The sequence below is a fragment of the Amyelois transitella genome, chromosome 2 (assembly GCF_032362555.1).
Source record: "Amyelois transitella isolate CPQ chromosome 2, ilAmyTran1.1, whole genome shotgun sequence".
NCBI lineage: Eukaryota > Metazoa > Arthropoda > Insecta > Lepidoptera > Pyralidae > Amyelois > Amyelois transitella.
This window is the reverse complement of record NC_083505.1, coordinates 12,737,401-12,756,925: the sequence shown is the minus strand read 5'-3', so window position 1 is coordinate 12,756,925 and position 19,525 is coordinate 12,737,401. Positions and strand designations below refer to the sequence as shown.

At 38.1% G+C, this 19,525-nt stretch overlaps 1 protein-coding gene across 1 annotated transcript; it reads right to left on the bottom strand.

Annotated features, from left to right (window-relative positions):
- Positions 1-318: 318 nt before the first annotated feature.
- LOC106132194 (protein abrupt) lies at positions 319-19,275 on the bottom strand. Its single transcript, XM_060954731.1, has 13 exons — positions 18,199-19,275; positions 13,615-13,766; positions 12,766-12,881; positions 12,321-12,462; positions 11,772-11,938; positions 11,293-11,425; positions 10,830-10,986; positions 10,473-10,517; positions 6,249-6,387; positions 5,838-5,975; positions 5,173-5,369; positions 4,562-4,732; positions 319-4,337 (listed from the first exon to the last, which is right to left on the bottom strand). Exons 1-13 carry the CDS (start codon positions 18,227-18,229, stop codon positions 3,937-3,939), a joined length of 1,989 nt encoding a protein of 662 aa, XP_060810714.1. The 5' UTR covers positions 18,230-19,275; the 3' UTR covers positions 319-3,936.
- Positions 19,276-19,525: the final 250 nt, after the last annotated feature.

The window sequence follows — 19,525 nt, the reverse complement described above, 5'->3', positions numbered from 1 at the left end:
TAGGCTTATAAACTCTGGATCTTCTTTTAGGCGATAGGCTAGCAACTGTCAGTCTTTTCAAGACTTTTGGCTTTGTCTGCCCCGCAAGGGATATAGACGTGACTCTATGTACCTATGGGGTTTTATATTCCGTCAAGCACAACATAGCAGACGCCTTCTCCTTCATAGCAGGCGTCTGCTATGTTGCGTAATTTGTTCATGAATATGCTTCGCAAATGGGCAGGAAGATGCAGGAAGGCGTGATAAATTAAAATGAACAAATCCAAAACAATTATTTTTATTATTCTTGTATAATAATAATAATGAAGTGAAGCGGCGTACAACTAGTATACTAATGTATAATGGCAAAAGTAGTTCAATAAATTAAATCTTTACCACCATTTTCTATGACAATTTTTATATGGCAACATTTCACGGTTGTATTATTTTGACATACAGTGACGACGAAGTACATTGTCTTTATGCCTAATTAAAGGTTTCTGCATATGGAAAATATAATTACGGACGTGGCTGGCAAAATAAAACAAGTTGTAATAAGTATAGAAAAAAATCAATGTACCATTTTATCACTCGAAAGACAGTATTTAACTCAAGACAAAGTTGTTCATTAGTTGATTGTTTTGATGAGAATTGTAGATATGTGTAACGTAAATCAGGCTTTTGGCGATGCATGCGGCAGTGGTATACAGTACATCAAGAAAAATTAATTTCGGCAAGCAAGCTGAAATGGAACTTAAGTATAGTACATAGTTAATCACTTATTGGGCTGGCTGGAATAGTTTCCTGTACTTTATGCGGTATGCCGCTGACAAAATGTAACTTCGAATAAAATTGTATCCTGGAAAGCTTGATTTTTCATCAAGAATCAAAAATGGAAAGTTGTTATTGTAAACCAATGTATAGGAGCGTTTGAGACAGTGGGTACTGAATTATAAGTACCAAATTGAACCAAAAGCTTCAGTTCCATTTCAGGCTATCAAATTCTGGTCAACATTAATAATAGAATGCAAGTTACAACAACCGGTGGTAAATATAATGAAACAAATCATCTAATCTACGCATACATCAGCTTCGTAACTTAATTAGTTTGTGCTCGCTACACTAGTAACTCCGCATTTTTGCTTGTCTTGCTGGCGTTATTTTGACAACGTCTGAAACCATAGATCAACTTGGCTCTATGTATAATTATGGCGGCAGATGACCAGCGTTTTAATCTGCATTGAAAAGAGAGGCGACACTTATATTGTTTCAAATAATATTTGAACTAAGTATAAGTACATTTATTTGTGTAACATAGAACCGGGATTTCAACAGAAACAATATTTCGCCACTCCTTTGTTACAAATAAGCCAACAAGGACATTCTCACAACAGAGTAAAATAAAAATGAGTTTTACATGAACAGTCATGCTAATGAGGTATAGTCAATATAAAATAAAGAAACGCGAACTTCCGAAGTTCATAAGGTAACTAATTGTAAGTTTATACAATATCAAGAGCATTCATATAATATAATCATCGACTTAAAGTCCTAGTTATTATAATTTTCACTGGTATATAATATTCTGTATAATCAACAACGGTACAGCGCGTACAATATATGTTACATCGAATGTTTTTTAAAGATTATTTTGATCAACATTTTTTGTTGCTATTTATAAATAATATCGATGTAACTTACATTTTGGCACTGTTCTTATCGGTAGTGGGGGTGTTTTGAAAAAATATATACTTTATACCATATTCTTAATCACATTATGGTAACTATTGCTTTGTGTTAGGTAAGTATATGGTGCGTCTATTCAAACGTACGTGTAGATACTATGGTCAGAGTAGTCTAAATAAAATATCTCTTCAATACCGTTATAATTAATAATGAATTAAGCACTCAAACTTATTTATATACAGTCGAAAATAATTACTCACTATGGCAACACTGCTAACTGTCAACAAGTTTTAATGTTTCGCAAACGAAGCGGCGCTACTCCACAATCTCTCTAACACACTAAAAAAAAAATAATCAACCCGTAGCACTTATTCTATCATACGTTTTATGAATTTATTGACTGCCACAATTCGCCATTTCATAAGATTCTAAGTTGCCACATTGGTATACGTGACGCTAAGTTAACAACATTACTTTAAAATCAAATTAATAATTAAACAATAACCATAAAACGCAGTTTCCAAAGTAAAAGTGGATATTCGCTATACGCAAGTAGGTACAAATTATTCATTAAATTCACAAAAAATAATAATTTAGTAAATTTTCAACTGTAATAATTAACAATGACAGTTAACAAATTGAACATCGATCAATAACAAAATAAGAAACATTATCTTATACAAATTTCTTGGAAGTTCTTTCCACTTACAATTAGATACACACTACTATACAAAGCGACTGTGACACCTCAATAAATTCATTCACAATTAAATAACTCTCATATAAAAGGTTAAATGCTTCTCCTATTGCTATATAGGTACTTAAATAATGTGAATTCTAATTTAATTCAGGGAAGTAAATATAATTTTGTGACTCGCTTACCTCTTACAATATACTAAATAACTATAACATTGTACTCTAAAAAATATGTATAAGTATTGAAGGCTAACATGAGATTGTAATCACAGTAATTGTTATTTAAGTAACGAGCCCACATCATTACTACAAAATAATCCACCTGTTTGTTGAATCACACGTCAACGCAAACCGTCACTACTTTCTATTTACACGTAAAGAAGGCAACATCAAGGTATACTTTATTTATTGCTTTTGTTATCATTATGTACTTTACATTATCACCTCAGTTTATATACAATGTATCTTTCTCTGTTCAACTTAACCTCTCACCGAATACAAATTCAGTCTCAAGGTATGACATATTATAACAATTGTATGATGTTTATATCAGGTAAATAACGACTTGATGTCGTTTTGTAAAATATAATGTGACGACGAACACCTCGTCCTTATTAACATTAAGAATTTAAGCTCTGTCAAATTTGTTCGTATACAAAGACTAACATTAGTGTGCTGTCTGATATCCGAGGTTACGTCCATACACCCTACGGTCGTGATACAGTCTAATATTTCTCTAGTGAGTGCATTCTATCAAAATAAACGGTTACCGAACGATCTAAGGGCAGCACTAACGATCACCTAATGACTTGCGTAATATTTACCTACAATATATTCTATATATAGTATATATATATATAAATGCAATCTGCAAAATGCATAAAACAACAGTTATTTATATCTATAAATTGTATAAAATATTAAATAAAATCTATTGAAGTGAGGTAGATGGATGGAATTTCACAATTTGTGTGGATTTTCATTATTTATAATCGCCGCATTGGCCCAAATGCTGAGGTAGATGGATGGAATTACTATGTAAGAGGCCCTACTACGTGACAGGGACCTTACATACACATTACAAAACACTACTCACTAGTTATAATTATCTAATAAAACACGTTGAGTGGGGAGTCGACGATCTGAACTAAGGTGAGGTGCTACCTACGTGGAGACACGCGGAGCCGGGCGGACGCTAAACTAAATCAAAGTGAATGAATGAAACGCGAGCAACTGTTAACTGCGAACAAATGCTTCAATACTCATCAAGAAAGCGTCGTCGACGACCTAAACCTTCATGTTCCAGCAACATAAGTACATAATCCGCAATCTGCAACATATCCTGGCACGGGCTCAAATCATTAATCCTAAATTTAAAATTTACATTACAATATTGGAAATGGCACCAACGACATTCCACGGGATAACAATTAAACCGTAAAACGAAGAATCAGCTAATGACCACAAAATATAACACTCAAGCACCGTTTGTAAAACCATCAACAAAACTTTGTCCTATCTGTGTTCGTCGGCTCGCGACTAATTCAACACTCCTACTGCAAAAGCGTGATCATTTCATGACGCGTTCTTGTGTTCATCATCTGAGTAATCTCCCTCCTCTTGGCCACTGTTGTCAAGGTCATGATCTGTATTGTTCATTCTGTTTCTGTCATCGTCATTGTAATCTTTGCTGTTTTCTTTATCTGCTGTTTCGTTTTTATCTATTTCCATATCGCTGATGCTATCATTCCTTTGCCTTTCTTTCCCCAAGTCGAGCGGTTCATCGGAATTGCGCATGATGTCTGGTTTGGTCATAGTGTCTGTGTATTGCCGCTGCATCTGCTTCAGAAAGCGCTGATGTGCCAAGTTAGTCGGGTGCGGGGGTAGGGATCCCATTTGTGGCGAAGGCTCATCGTAAGTTTTCCTGTCCATGTGCATAGTCGTCATCTGCTGTGCTAATTTAGCCGCATTCATCCCTGAAAACCATTATTTTGGCATGTTAAAACCTAAGCCATCTTACTGAACTTAGAGTCATTTCGAGATTGTTCGCTGTGCCTAAGGGATTAAGACGTGATTTGTATATGTCAAAACCTGTGTCATAAAAGATGGACATAAAGATCATGTCTAAAATTTAGTATACGGGTACATTGGAACCAGGATTGATATAGTGAAATGGTCGTCATACCAAACAGGTTCTCACCGAAGTACTGCATGTAGGTGTCCAAGATGGCGGAGCCCCCGTACCCCGGCGGGTAGTCGTCGTGCTTCATGGCAGCGCCCAGGTTGTGAGGAAGGTTTTCCAGGGTCTTGGCCGTAACTGCGCGCACTGCTGGCACCTTCGTTATGGTGGTATTCGCCAAGTTGTTTATATCTGGAGAAGAGGGTACGCGATTAGTGGGTTAATAGGAGTAATGTATTTAACACGTTTCTGTGGGTTTTAGACATTTGGCTTGGAGGAATATGTTTTTGTATCAGCGCTAATCGTTCACGATTGGATTCACTGCTGCCATTATCAGAGTCTTTTTATGTTGTAAATGATTTGTCGGTATTTTTACAGTCTGCTCTATCTCAGCTTGGATTGGTTTTCTTTTCAAAGGATAAGAAATAGTAGGAAATATAGAATAGACGGAAAGCCTTCTATTCTATATTCTCTCTATTTTTTGATCTTACATCTTTGTTTTCTTATTATTTGAAAAGACCAGGGAGGTTTATAAATCATTATTTTTTGTTATGTGATGATATTTTACTTTATTTATTGTCATGCTAAGCTTCGAATTTAATTGACAATGCTTCAAATCCAAATTGACTTACGCGGCGGTGAGACAGGTATGCTGTCCTGGTAGCGGGACTGACTGAGGTCGTCGTTGTCGTTGTCCCCGCAGACGGAGCTGCTCTCGGAGGCGGCGGACTTGGCGTCCAGCTTGATGTCGGAGCGCCGGGGGCCCGTGGGGGAGGCCCGGGCTCGAAGCTGTTCCGGAGACACCTTCACGCCGGCTTTAGCTAGCAGTCTGGAAAAAAGAGCACAGAGTTAAAAAATTTGTTTATTGATTTGCTGCTTTCACACTAGTTAAAGCTGTAGGTAGTAAGTAGCCTTGAAAGAAAGTCTTTGAGGTATTTGAAAACTTTTAGATTTTAAACTGGTAGATTTTTTTGGTTATAATATGGCTACGTTAAGCTGTTGAGGCCACTTTTTTTATCAATTAATATAAATCAACTCTGGTTTTTTGATTTCGGAGCAGAAGCAAAGTTCTTCGGTAAGAAGCCATGCTCAGCTATTAGCATCGGTGGCTGCTACCTACTTACACCAAGATGTGGTGGTTTAGATAAGTAATAATTATGATGTGTACCTATTAGATAGGCTATCTACAGTCAGACATGGCTTTTGATAGTTTTTGTCTCGAAGTTCTGTTATCTTTTGGTGGTCTTTGTTTCCATGTGAAGGAATCTATAAATATATATAATTTGGAAAATCTTACTGGCTGGCAAGTTCCGGGTCAAATTTCGTCGGCATTTGCAGGACAGGCAGGTCCTTGGTGGAGATGCCCCGGTGCTGCCTCGACATGTGTGAGTGAAGGGAGTTCCTGGACTTCGCGACAGTTCCGCACAGTACGCACCTGTCAACAAATTTTCAGATTTCAGTGGTGAAACCTACTTAAGACCCAAAAAGTATTGAAGAGATATTTTGACCCTTTATGATTAGAAGTTTAAGTTAACTATATAACGGCGAGGTAAAACATGACAGGATTTTAAACGTCACACGGCAGTCGCTCAACGTAACGGAATGATACAACGGAGACAGACGACAGGAGATTGTTGAAGATACTATTAAAAAAAGATAAAAGTTTAATGATTAAAAGTTTTTTACCAAAAGGAAATGGGGAGCTTACCGATATCCAGGGCACACAGTGTGCTTGTCCTCAAGATGCGTCCTCAGGGTGTGTGCTGAGCGGTAGATCTTCCCGCACTTTGGGCAGGGACGAGGGTCCGTAGCCCGCACCCTCAGCAGGTCTTGGTTCCTCCGGCAAGCTGCAAGCACATTAAACGTTATTCATTTCGGAATAATGTTCAAAATTGAGTGCACGATTTGGAAAGCGATCTTACCTTTTTCACTTTTTTATATAAATAACGTTAGCTTGGTTAGAATTGGTGTTCAAATCTCGAACAGTGTTACAAGTTAAACAACAAATTTCTACTTGGTAGTTTTATTATTCATGTATTTATATAAGCAGACACTTCTTTCGGGTAAAAATTAAATTATTACGTATATATCGTATCACTAATACATTCGCAACTAGAGTCGTTTACTCACATTGAACATTTGGTTATTGAATGACTAATTTACATTGTTGTACGCTTAAATATATTTATTTTAAAGATATACGGTTGCCTCTTAGGCGCCAGGAACAATTTCAACTACTCGCTAATTACCAATATTTATCATTTTGGAGATCTATGAAACGTTTCCTATGTCCTATCGCATATATTTCGAAGGCATCGATTGCTGTAAGTACTAACATTAATAAATTTGTAATAAAATTTGCGGACTGGACGGTTACTGTAGAACAGGAATTCACTGGTTCTTTGAAAACATTCGACTTGAGGAATTCTTTCACCTTTTAGTTATTTATTTATTTAAAACTTTATTGCACAAAAACAAAAGGCGGACTTAAAGCTGTTTAGCATTCTATCAGTCAACCAGTTGGCAAAACAGAAAAACTTTAAGTTGGTGGTGCGATGAAGTGTACATGCATACTGCAAAATACATAGGTAGATATATTACAAAAAATACAAAGTTAAATAAATAGTTAAGGCAAAGTCTTCTCGTATTTTTTTTTGCCAGGTTCGTCAATCCTAGATTGCAGAATTGATTTTATAACAGGACTTCCTTAAGTTTTGTTAACTTCAACAGATTATTGTTTGAACAGTTTAATGACCTCTGTCTTTTTTGTCTCCTGGCTGCCCATTTGTTCTAGAATGTAATATATCTTGACGAATACAGAAAAGATAAAAATTAATAGGTAATGAAAATAACATCTAATAATATTATTGGGTTGAGGTTTATAAGTGGCGACATTTTAATCATCACAAATATCATCTATCAAAGCCGACTCGAAGTTGATTTGCATAAAATATTCCAGTTCAAATACCCGCTTGTTTAATTCTCTTGAAAATATCAGTCCCTAATTTTTTTTATTTTGTTGGCAACACTTATAGTATAATTGACAGTATACTATAAATGTTGCCAACGTTAAAAATCCCGTTTACAGTAACCGATATTTAGTATCCAGTCCGATTGCTATTGCATATCGTAACAACGTCGTTGTCCATGAAAAACCTTTATAAAAGAATATATTATTACTATGATTGGTGTATTTCCCTTGTCACTATGAAAATATATGCGACCGGAATTATACTATTTACAATTTAAATAAAACCATCTTATATTTTCGTATGATCGTCTACACTGACTAGATATGTTTTAGATTGTGCTCGTACCAGCGTCAATATAAAATAAATACTCTTATATGTTTGGAAGTAAACTTATTCTTAACTATTGCGTTAAAAGGCATTAGATCTTTATTCTATTTCGTATTGTCTTATCTATGGTCGAAAATATAATCCGTCGCAATGGTTTGAGGGAAAGATTATTGCTTATTTGTATATTGACAATTTAAATCACATATAGACCTATGCAATTTCGTCATTATACCTACGTGAAATATATAATAACCTATTTTCTTGCTTTGTTGAAAATTTTGGAATATAAAACATGCTTCATCTTGCTCACAGCAGAACCTCATTTTAAACCCAGTCAGCATAGGTCTATATATGAAAACTTTTAGCAGAACTAAATTAAAATTTGTTTAATACCATTGCAACGGCGTTTGGGATATAATGAAGAGATGCCCTGACATTTGAACACAACGCCGTACTTAAGCTTCAAAGGCGTCGAACAAATAGGTGATGATAACTTTTTAGGCCTTCCTACTTGTAGGTAGGTAAATTACTAGTTGTAAAAAACCGGTTTGAAGTCTGATCCTTTTTGTTCGACGCCTCTCTGGAAGTTGCCCAGTACAACAAACCAGAGACTCAGGACACCCAACTACATCTAGAAATAAGAATATAGTAGAAGCAACAGTGGAAGTTACAGAGGGAAGTCTCGACCGAAAGTCGACGTTCTTAGTTGCACTTCGTAACCTATCAATGGCACCAATCATCACATGTCATAATGCGCTTACTTAATATATATCCTTACTTAAACAATATCAGTCTATTCTACTACAAAAATAATTTTCAGTCGATTTATCCTACTGCTTTATACAACAAACATGACAGCGGAATATGAAAATGCATCCTGGAGATCATTAAATTTTCGGTTAATTACAAGCCCCACTCGTGAGTAGTTCCGTTTCACAGCCGTTATTTTACAAATGTTATCTTTCGAATGCCTAATTTCGTGCGAACGTGTCGCGCATCTCACGATTAGTTCGCCCAACCGCAGCTCCATTTGAGGGTTTTCATTTTGTCCCACTGCTTGCGGTGTTTGATTCTCATGTGGTTCCGCACGGAGTTGGGGTGCGCGAAGTGCCGCGCGCAGGCCGCCACCGGGCACACGGGGCTGTCCCGCGGGTAGTGCGCCTCCAGGTGGCGCCGCGCCTGCGCCGGCGCCGACAGCCGCGCCGCGCACAGCGGGCACTGCAGCGCCCCCCACCGCCGCGACCCCCGCCCCTCCCCCGCGACGCTATCCCCTACCGCCGGGTTTGCCAACGCGCGCCGCGCCGCGGCATCTGCAATGCCGACACCACCATGTTACTCAAGCTAGCACGCGTTGGCAAATCCGACGGCGTCATCGATATCGCAACCCCCTAACGACAAAAAATATGACCGTAATAAAATCTCTAAAAATATTACGCCGTTATCAAATACGATATATCGGTATAGAGTCCTCTACGTCCTCGTTTACGTACGTCCGTTGGCACGTGTATATAATTGCAGGGGCCCCTAATCGGGCGGCATCACCACCAGGCGCCGAGCGGCGGGGGCGCGGCCGTCGGCGGCGCTCGCTCGGCGTCGCGCCGCCTCTAAGAGTTCTGTCGCTGGCGGATGCCGTGCGCTTGCAGCTGGTGGTTGATGAGGTAGTGCTTGGTTTTGCACTTCTTGCCGCAGTGCTGGCAAGGGAACCACTGGTCGCGGTCGGTCTGCGAGTGCACATTGAGCATATGCTGGCGCAGATTGGAGGTGGAGGAGTACACGCGGCCGCACAGGGGGCACTGCGGCCGGTAGCCCATCGCCGCCCCGCCCGCGAGGGCCGCCCCTGTAACACAGAGGCGGCGGTTAGACACAGTTCCGACAATAACATCGTTTAAGCGCAATTGTGAGTGTATCGGTCGGCGGGGTCCGCGGACGGGGCGGGCTCGCGCCTCCTCTGTTTGACGCCGTGTATGGAGTTCATGTGTATCTGCATGTACTGGCGCGTCTTGAAGGCCTTGCCGCAGACGGGGCAGCGGTGGGCGAGCGTGCGCGCCGCGTGCACGTTGAGGATGTGCTGCTTGAGGTTGCTGTTGTTGCTGTACAGCTTGCCGCACTCGGGGCAGGCGGGCTTGGCGGCCTCACCGTTTCCGTAGCCGGGCGCGCCGTACGGGCCGTAGCCGCGCTCGTCGGCCTTGGCCCCCGGCTTGGCCTCGCCGCCGCCCGGCCAGGTCGCTCCTGGGGCAGACGGAGGACTCGTTCAATGCTCGCTTCGCTTCCAACTCTCCCTACCTTCCCTACTTTCAAACGCGACTGAACGATATGTAACTTCCATTGTTGCTAGGTATTTTTCCTAATTTCATTTATTCGTTACATTTTGGGGGGCAGACAGTGTTTATCTAACGTTAAGAGTAATTAAGCGCTTATGTCGTTCTCGTTATTAATTGTTAGTGTTATTGACAACATGCTATACATGACTCAATAATGTACAATTAATGATACAGTGATTCCTTTGTGCTGCGGTCATTAACAGATTGGTACTGTTTAATTAGGTTTCATATCCACGTGTGTTATAGAGAGACTTATTGAGTCATGAGATTATACAAAATAAGGTAAGTTAGTGTACAAGGAATTCCACTTACCATAGTTGTCTGCAATCCCTGATGGGCCTGGTAGCCCTGGGAAGCCTGGAAATTATAAAAATAAATGTGGGTAGGTAAACATTTTTCAAGTGTAATTTATATGATGCAGAAAGAAGGAACTCTATGAGATTTGAATAAATTATGACCTCAGATAGTAACGCATTTAAGTCCCGTTATAGCCAAGTTAAAACGCGAATCTCAAGACCGAGCTGGATGGCGACGCAGTGTGGATGCCCTCTGCCCCAGCTAGGGGGCATAGGACCTTAAGTCAAGTAAGTCATAGCCAAGTAAAAATGGCTTTTAAAACTTAACAAAGAAGGTATTAAATCTTTGAAGATAAATTGGTTTTCACTGTACCTGGCAAGTTGAGTAGGCCGGGGAAGTTGGACAGAGTTCCGTTGGTGTTGGCCATGGTGGCGGGGTCATCATAGTCCAGGGGCTCCTGCTTGGCTCTCGTCTCCCCCTCCGTGTCGCTGGCACCGGCGTCTGATGATGATTCCTCTCCGTCTCCAGACTAGGGTGGAAAAGGATGGTTTAGAATCATACAGTTAATGTTTTGTGTCAATATTTATGAAGTTAAATTACTCTATGTATATTCTACAAAAGAAAATCGTCGCTCCGTTACATACATAAGGTTCAATGTCTGTTTATAAGTATTTATAGGTATTTTTTTACACAAAAAGGCTATAATAATGACAACTTTTTGGTCAACTTTGGTCTACAGAGTATATGATGAGGTCGTTTTATGGCCGATTAAATGTAGACCACCTCGACTATTTCCTGAAAATATGTCAACTTATGTATCTCGATGTTAACTTACCAGATTGTTGGAAGTCCCAGAAAGGTGTGGGTTTTGTGCGCTATCCAGAACTTGCCCAAATAGCCCCAGTTCGTGGCCATTCGCCCCCAGACGTTCAGGGCTCCCCCCTTGTACAGCCATTAGTTGTTCAGTCCTGGATAAAAAAGGAATTCTCAATTTAAAATCTTACGGGTATAGACTGTAAAAGCCAGACGGTTGAAAACGTGTCCAAATTTGTTTTAACGGGTGTTTAAATGTATGTAAATGCATGTTGTTTCTGGCACTTTCAAATAGGTCCTTTCCATCGACTCCTTAGTAATTTTACCATGATTCAAGTTGGGTTAGATTCTCCCTTTTAACGGGTCAAGATGGTCAGATCGCTTCTTGTATTTTGACGCCCTGGATCAAATGGCAGTCGCCTGGTCATATGCAGATACTAGATTTCAGAGAGGTTGCAATGCAACTCAGATAGCAACAACAGAAACGTGATCATGACTTACCTAGTTTTAAGTTGTGCCTGGTACAAATCTGACGACCGCGCTCGTTTTGGGGGAGGGGTACTAGCGGGGCCATCTTCTGGTCTTCTAGACCTTCTGCCTTCCCGCTGCTGAGAGTCCCGGCCTTCCCGGGAACCCCCACTACCAGTTTCCGTCCATGACGATGCTGACTAAAATAAACATGAAGTTTGAGTATATAAAAATTGGACACTTGGACGATTTTCGTAGTGCAGAAGAATTCAAGAGTGATTATTCAATATATTTTATGATAGGAATATTAATTCGTAATATATTTTCGTAGGTTACAAGTTGGGCGCCATTTATTCAATTTCGTTTAAGGCTGTTTTTTTTTACTATAATCTTCTCCGCTTACATTTCTGACTGACAGGCAACACACAGTCAAAATAATAATCCCTAGAAAGCTGAAATATGTCATGTTTTTTTTAAAGTACAATGGGATTTCCTGTAATTTCCATAACGATGAGAAAAAAGTATACAAAATTTAACTCAAGCGAAACTACTGTCAAAGGGTTTAACAAAAGCAAATCTCACCGGTGATGATTTTTGATCTAAAGTAGGCACTGGCGCGGGCGCAGGAACATCGGTCAGACCCCGGACTTGCAGCAACTGTGCGGCCCTGAGGAACTCTTTCAGCTGCTCTTGTCCAATGTGAACTTCTCCTTGGTACATAAACCTGGTGATATGAATCTGATGTTAGTAATCTGCATGGAATATTTATTTTTCATTGATTAATTCGAGCCCTAAATCAAAGTGCGGGTTTGGTTTAAATTAAAAGGGAAGGTTTCAAGATAAAAAAGAATCCAATTTATGATTATTTAGGACCATTTTCCAAAAAAAGAACACATGCAATAAATAAAGAACTGAATTAAAAAAAAACTTTAATTTTTAATACTGGCTAGCGAAAATATCAAAGTACGAGTATGTTTTAATTTTTTTTTCCTCGTGCATTGGCACAGAATATAATTTCTCATCTGACCTGAGTAGACTCTCCATGTCCTTGTCGTGGACGTCCCGAAGGATGACGATGGGATGCTGGCAGGGGTTGGCTTTCAACAGTCTTCGGAAGTAGGGGCTACACGCTGATAACACCACCTGTACACAAACAGTTTATCACGTCTCTTCTCCGGAGCCGAGGCTAAGATTAAGTTGGTACTGGTAAACTATATGCAGGTAGGTTGCTTACTGTAAGAGATTGCTTTAGCGTATATGCTTTTATAGACGGCCTCTGTGGCGCAGCGGTAATACGCTTGTCTGTGGCACCGGGAGTCCCGGGTTCGAATCCCGGTCAGGGTATAATGAGAAACGAACTTTCTCTAATTGGTCTGGGTCTCGGATGTTTATCTATCTAAGTATTTATTATAAAATATAGTATCGTTGAGTTAGTATCTCGTAACACAAGTTTCGAACTTACTTCGAGGCTAACTCAATCTGTGTAATTTGTCCCGTATATATTTATATTTATTTATAAAGTTCGGCTTAACATACATACATATAATCACGTCTATATCCCTTGCGGGGTAGACAGAGCCAACAATGTTAAAAAGACTCATAGGCCACGTTCAGCTATTTGGCTTTAAGATAGAATTGAGATTACAATATCTCTTAGTCGCCTTTTACGAAATCCATGGGAAAGAGATGGAGTGGTCCTATTCTTTTTGCTATTTGCGTCGGGAACCGCACGGTACGTTCGTCTTTAACCTTCCTCTTTTTGTCATCTTTGCGTATTCCCAGTTGCACCTTCCACAGCAATGCTATGCTAAATAGCTGATAAGTTTTCTCTTCAACCTATCAACGGATGGTATCCCTTAAAGTTCCTGCTACCCACCTTGTGTGCACTGAAGGTTGCGCCGGCGCAGGCGAGGGTGACATCGACGAAGTCCTCCTCGTCGCGCAGCCGCCGGAAGGAGGACACCATGGCCGAGTGGAAGTCGTTCCACCTCAGCGAGTACTGCTGTTCGCCACCGACCGCGGCGCCGCCTGGTGGTGAAGACCAGGGTAGTTAGTTTTGACACAAAATTTAAAAAAAAAAGTTGACATATAAAGGCGATATAGCTATTATTTAAAAATGACATACATACCTACATTACAACAGACTTGAAAAGACTGAATGGCCACGTTCAGCTATTTGGCTGAATTATAGAATTGAGATTCAAATAGTGACAGGTTGCTAGCCCATCGCCTAAAAGAGGAATCCCAAGTTTATAAGCCTATCCCTTAGTCGCCTTTTACGACATCCATGGGAAAGAGATGGAGTGGTCCTATTCTTTTTTGTAATGGTGCCGGGAACCACACGGCACGGTAGTTAGTACATACATACATACATATCATCACGTCTATATCTCTTGCGGGGTAGACAGAGCCAGCTTGGAAGAATTATAGGCCACATTCAGCTAACATGTAGTAGACCACATTTTACTTTAGATAGAATTATTTTTGTTTTACATTTTGTCATTTCTGACATTCAAAAGTCATATAGACAATTCAAATTTTTTATTAAAATTCAACGATACAACGGTAAAGTCGTCTTTCTTTCACTACACTTACCTAATATGTCTTCTAGACATTAAAAATAATATTTATGATCATGGCCATTTGCCTAATAAAACGGCTCAAACGATATTAGCATAGAATCAATATTAAATAGATATAGCTTTTTACTGAATTATTTAGTTCCTTTATTGTTTTACCGGTTGACTGGAAGAGATCCCTTTATGGGATAAGTCCGCCATTGCTAGTGATTTGTTTATTTTATGACTGTGTACTATTTTCTTGTTACTGTGTAAATTTCTATGCAATAAAGATATTACAAACAAACAAGAATCTTTAATATTGCACAAAATTAATGTGTATACCTAAAAATGAACAGATTATACGACAAACTACTAAATTTTAGTAGTTTGTCGTACAATCTATTCATTTTAGTAAAATGAAAATTGGTTTTAATTATAGAATTTAAATTAGGTATGTAGGTGCTTTGATAAATGCTAGTCATTAAAGTATAGCCAATAAATAATCTTTACAATTTAGGGGCGATTGGTCCAAGAGACAAGAAAAAGTGCTAGCCCATTTATCTAGCCCTTGGTTGGCCTTCACGATCTGCGCGGGAAGAGAAATAGCTGAAAGACGCTATTTTTCTTCACATCAGTATAACTAATTTATTTTTCTTTGTCTTCCCTGTAAGAAGTAAAGATGTGATTATATGAATGTGTACTATATTTGCGTATTTACCTACGTTCTTTTTCACATGAAGATATTAACGCGTTATGAGGCTACCTACTTTTGCATATCAATATGCCCTAGAAAGTATTTTACTATGATTTGCGTCAACTTAAAAAGTACCGTTTCGCGGTAAATCTAATTTCCGATATTATTAGATATACCAACTAAAATATAATTACTCAGTACCTACGAGTACTTCCTCTGTGGTCAGTCAAAATTATGACAAATTATCGTTCACGTAACTTAATTGATGTTTTGATCATTATTACGGGTAATTATATGTAACACATAGTTTTGATTGTCATGTTTTTTCGTTTACCATTAAAACCATGCGAATTCTAGAATTATTATTTTACGGATATTACGAACTTCGTCCGCGTGGAATACATAGTTATTTTAGGCATCATAGAAGCCCCGCTTTTTTACATATTCCATTATTTCTTCGCTCCTAATAGTTGCAGCATGATGTTATATAGCCTAAAGCCTTCCTCGATAAATGGTCAATTAAACGCAAAAAGAATTTTTCAATTCGAACCAGTAGTTCCTGAGATTTGCGTGTTCAAACAAACAAACTCTTCGGCTTAAAAATATTAGTATAGATTTCTTCTTAATTCCCTTACGGGGTAGATAGAGATTAAGATTCTTTTTAACCAGCAATCGCAATAACTTTTTTACCAGCATCAACTTAGAATTGTTTGTAACAACTGGAAAGAGGTAGTCGATTACTTTCTTGGCCTTCCACCACCCACTCTTTGAGTATAGACAGACCCTCGGGTCCTTCCTTACGGGGTAGATAGAAATTAAGGTATTAGGTTCTTTTTAACCAGCAATCGCAATAACTTTTTTACCAGCATTAACTTAGAATAGTTTGTAACACCTGGAAAGAGGTAGTCGATTACTTTATTGGCTTTCCACCACCCACTCTTGGAGTATAGACAGACCCTCGGGTTCTTCCTAGACACAACCAGGACAAACAGGAAGACGATGACTTTCAGAAGTTTCCGTGTTATTTTAAGTAACTAAATTCAGTTCCTATATGTTGGCCGTTTTTAGATTTGTACATTTTCAATCCTCATAAATAAATTCATGATTACGTGGACCCAGATGGCTGCAATCGTCACTGGTCTGCGGAATATAATTTGAGCACATAATTTTAGGAGACATTACCCTCTGTCGGACACGTTCGGTTTAGTCTATATTGCATAACACAGGACATTATGATAATTGACAGATGTCAATTAAAAAAAAAACAAATATTCGTGATTCAGTGATTTTGCTCACGCGTTTATGTACTCTTACTTATATGATGCTAGATTTTTGTGGATAAAACCCAAACACTAACGTTTCAAAAAGGAATGAAACGTATTAAGAAAGAAGGCAGAAAACAATCAAAGTGCAAGTAAATAATTATCATTTCGCTTCCCATTCGTCCAAGATCCAAGATGATGTTCTCTCAAAATGTTTCCTCCGCATTAAGAGCTTGTAACATTTCTATTATATTTCAAAAGACTGCATATCTTTAATTTCTTAAATCGACGTCTTCATTTCATGAAGTTTAAATATCATGACGATTAAACAGACGGGTGAATAAAAAATATTCCCAAATATTTTTCATTCGCTACTTTATTTTGATTTAAAAGTAAATGAAAGCCACGATCAAAACAAGCAACTAAAAAATCTGAATACGACGTGAAGTGATTTAGATGATGCAAAGCGATACGTGCGCAGTCAAACTGGGAATTAAAAATAACATCTGCGTGAAAAATCGCATGTCGCGTGTAACTGAGCGCCCGCGCCGACGCACACACATTCGGTGGCATTGATCGCACGTACTACACGTTTAAATTTTTTGACATTTTAGGGTAGATTAGATATTTGGTGAAGGGTAAACTAATTAAGAATTTAAAATTGGTTCTAAATTCAAAAAATAGATTTTCCTTATTGGTAACATTTTTTTACTAGTGGCAGTATGTAGAAAGATAGGTTAACCTAAACATAAACTAATTTCTGAAATCAATGAGATCAATTAAAAAGAAAAAAAAAACAAGATAATCTTACTATTTATAAATACTACAGGCATTAAACGCGCACGTAGCGTACCTTTATTATATCTCGGACGTTTCAAGTAATGTTACAATGAAACGTTACGTGTTTCGTGCGCGTTTAATACCTGTAGTATTTATAAATACTTAGTATACTTAATTCACTTAAACTTTTTGTCTACGACCCTCATTTGATAAATTTGGGAATCTATTTAATTTGAGGAAATCTAAACCCTTATTCTTAATGTGCACATTTTGATTCATCTTATTTCTGAAAGTTTGAGGAAACGATAGTATTATTATTTCCCGAAAAATATATAATAGGTAAAGTGCGGTTTAATTTAAAATAATAGAAAATATTCCCTTAATGTTGAAAAGTTGAACACATTAGTAAACATATTCTTATAATTTTCTTCATAAAATATTCCACTACGTTTCGACGATCATGCGACATTTACAAATTAGGCAACATTAGAAATTGCGCAATTTTCATTAAATAATCAATATATAATATATTTATATTTTACACATTTTAGAATAAAATAAAGCTATTTATTTAATTTACTGTCGTTAGTTTGCTAAGTATTACTATTTATGTAAGATATCTAACTTAGAGACTGTTATTCTTGCGCAGAATATGAGCGAAACATACTCATATGTCACGGCATCTTACAAAACCGATGTGAAGTTATTGGTTATGTAATGATTAAGATCATTTTCGAAGATGTTAGATGTCATTAGTAGTTACATTAGTATGAGACGTTCTTGTTTTTAGAAGTAACATTGGGCAATAGGTTTTGTGATGCGGAATATTATAATTTTTTTTCGCAATCTCGTTTTCTGTGGTATAGTTAGAATTGATATTGTTTTTATGTTCGTCAAATATTTTTAGAACAAGTAGAGGTGTAAATCGCTACATTACACTAATTACAGGTTTTATACGCAACAAAATTAGTAATTATGTAGCCAATCACGTAGGCTAAATTTAAAAAAATATATTTTAAAGTAACATTAAAATATTCTTTTTCCTTTGTGGGTAGGCAGAGCACAAAGTTGTTTTAATTTGAGCTGCATTTGTTTTTGTTTTTAAAAATAGTAAACACACAAAATAGCTTTAAATAATTAACTATTCTTGCTGCCAAACTCACCTGCTCTCATTTCATAGTCATTCCTTGGCATTTCGCTTTGGGTATTTTTATTTATTCATATCTGGAAGTTCATATATACATATTTTTACATAATGGATGCACAACTCTCAAGTAATTTGGAAGACCTTGAGAAATTCTTCACTTCCCGCATGGCAGAGTATGACAGGAAGTTAGAAGGGATGAAAACTGGACCTGCTGCCAATCCTGATATTGCCACATTATCCCGTGAGTACACTGAATTTAAATCTGTCATCTGGGGTGCCATTACAAGAATAAAAACTCAGTTGGAACTATTAACACTGGCACAGGACAGGCATGAGATGGTAATGCGTAGAAAAGTGCTTCTGTTTCATGGGCTTCCCGAGGAGAAGAATGAAAATCTTAATGACTCAATTCTTCGAGTCATCTCTGTCAAACTGAAGCTACCAGACTTCCCACAGGACAAGCTACAAGCCTGCCACCGTCTTGGCTCCCCTGGTACTAAACCCCGCCCTGTGCTCGTTAGATTTGCTGCTATGGAGCACCGTCACCATGTTTGGGATAACAAAACAGGTCTTAAAGGTTCTGGTATTACTATGTCAGAATTTTTGACTAGGCCAAGGCATCTGGCTTTCACCACCGCTCGTAAGCATTTTGGAATCAAGAGCTGCTGGTCAGTGGAGGGAAGAATTGTTATTCTGCTTCCCGATAAGACAAGGCGCAAAGTGGATACATTGGCGGAGGTAAAGAAACTGATAGAAGGTTATCCATCGGCCACCGGAATGACTGGCACCGGCGGTACCGAGAGTTCACAGCAGGTCTATAGGAAAACCCGGCGCCATAAGTGATTTACTTCGTCTGTGCATCAGTTTTCTTTTACTCGACCCAATTGGCAACTTTTACTTGTTGCATTTCTATATTTTATTCATCTGTTTTGTTTATTTTTCTCCATGTGGGTGGTTCTTGAATACCTTTGTAAATTTTAAATTTACGTCGTAGTAGGTAATTTTAACTTTTATTGCTACGGGCACGGTACCTTTAAATATTTTTATTTTATAATTTATTTCACTTTTACCGATTCACTAATTAAAGTATTGTTTCTACCTTGTTTACAATCCGTGACGTTTAGTTGACAGTGACATGCTTTTTAACCGACATGTCATTTTTTTATGTTTTCTTCCTTTGCTTTTTTTTTTTTTTTCAACTGAGGCAATGAATGTGTTTTTTTTTTTGTATATTTTGTTAAGTCTCTTTCAACATACCCGTGAGGTTTTGGTGAGTTTGGCAGCCCGCAATGTTTTAGGGTTTTTATTATTTTATTTTTGCTTTCGTTATTTCTGATTTATAT

Bases quoted from the DNA above. Each gene is read 5' to 3' on its own strand.
- LOC106132194 (XM_060954731.1), bottom strand. From the start codon at position 18,229: ATGCCAAGGAATGACTATGAAATGAGAGCAG. The intron at 13,767-18,198 runs GTGAGTTTGGCA...CTTCACCACCAG, and splicing joins TGACTATGAAATGAGAGCAG to GCGGCGCCGCGGTCGGTGGC. The intron at 12,463-12,765 runs GTCAGATGAGAA...TCATATCACCAG, and splicing joins GACATGGAGAGTCTACTCAG to GTTTATGTACCAAGGAGAAG.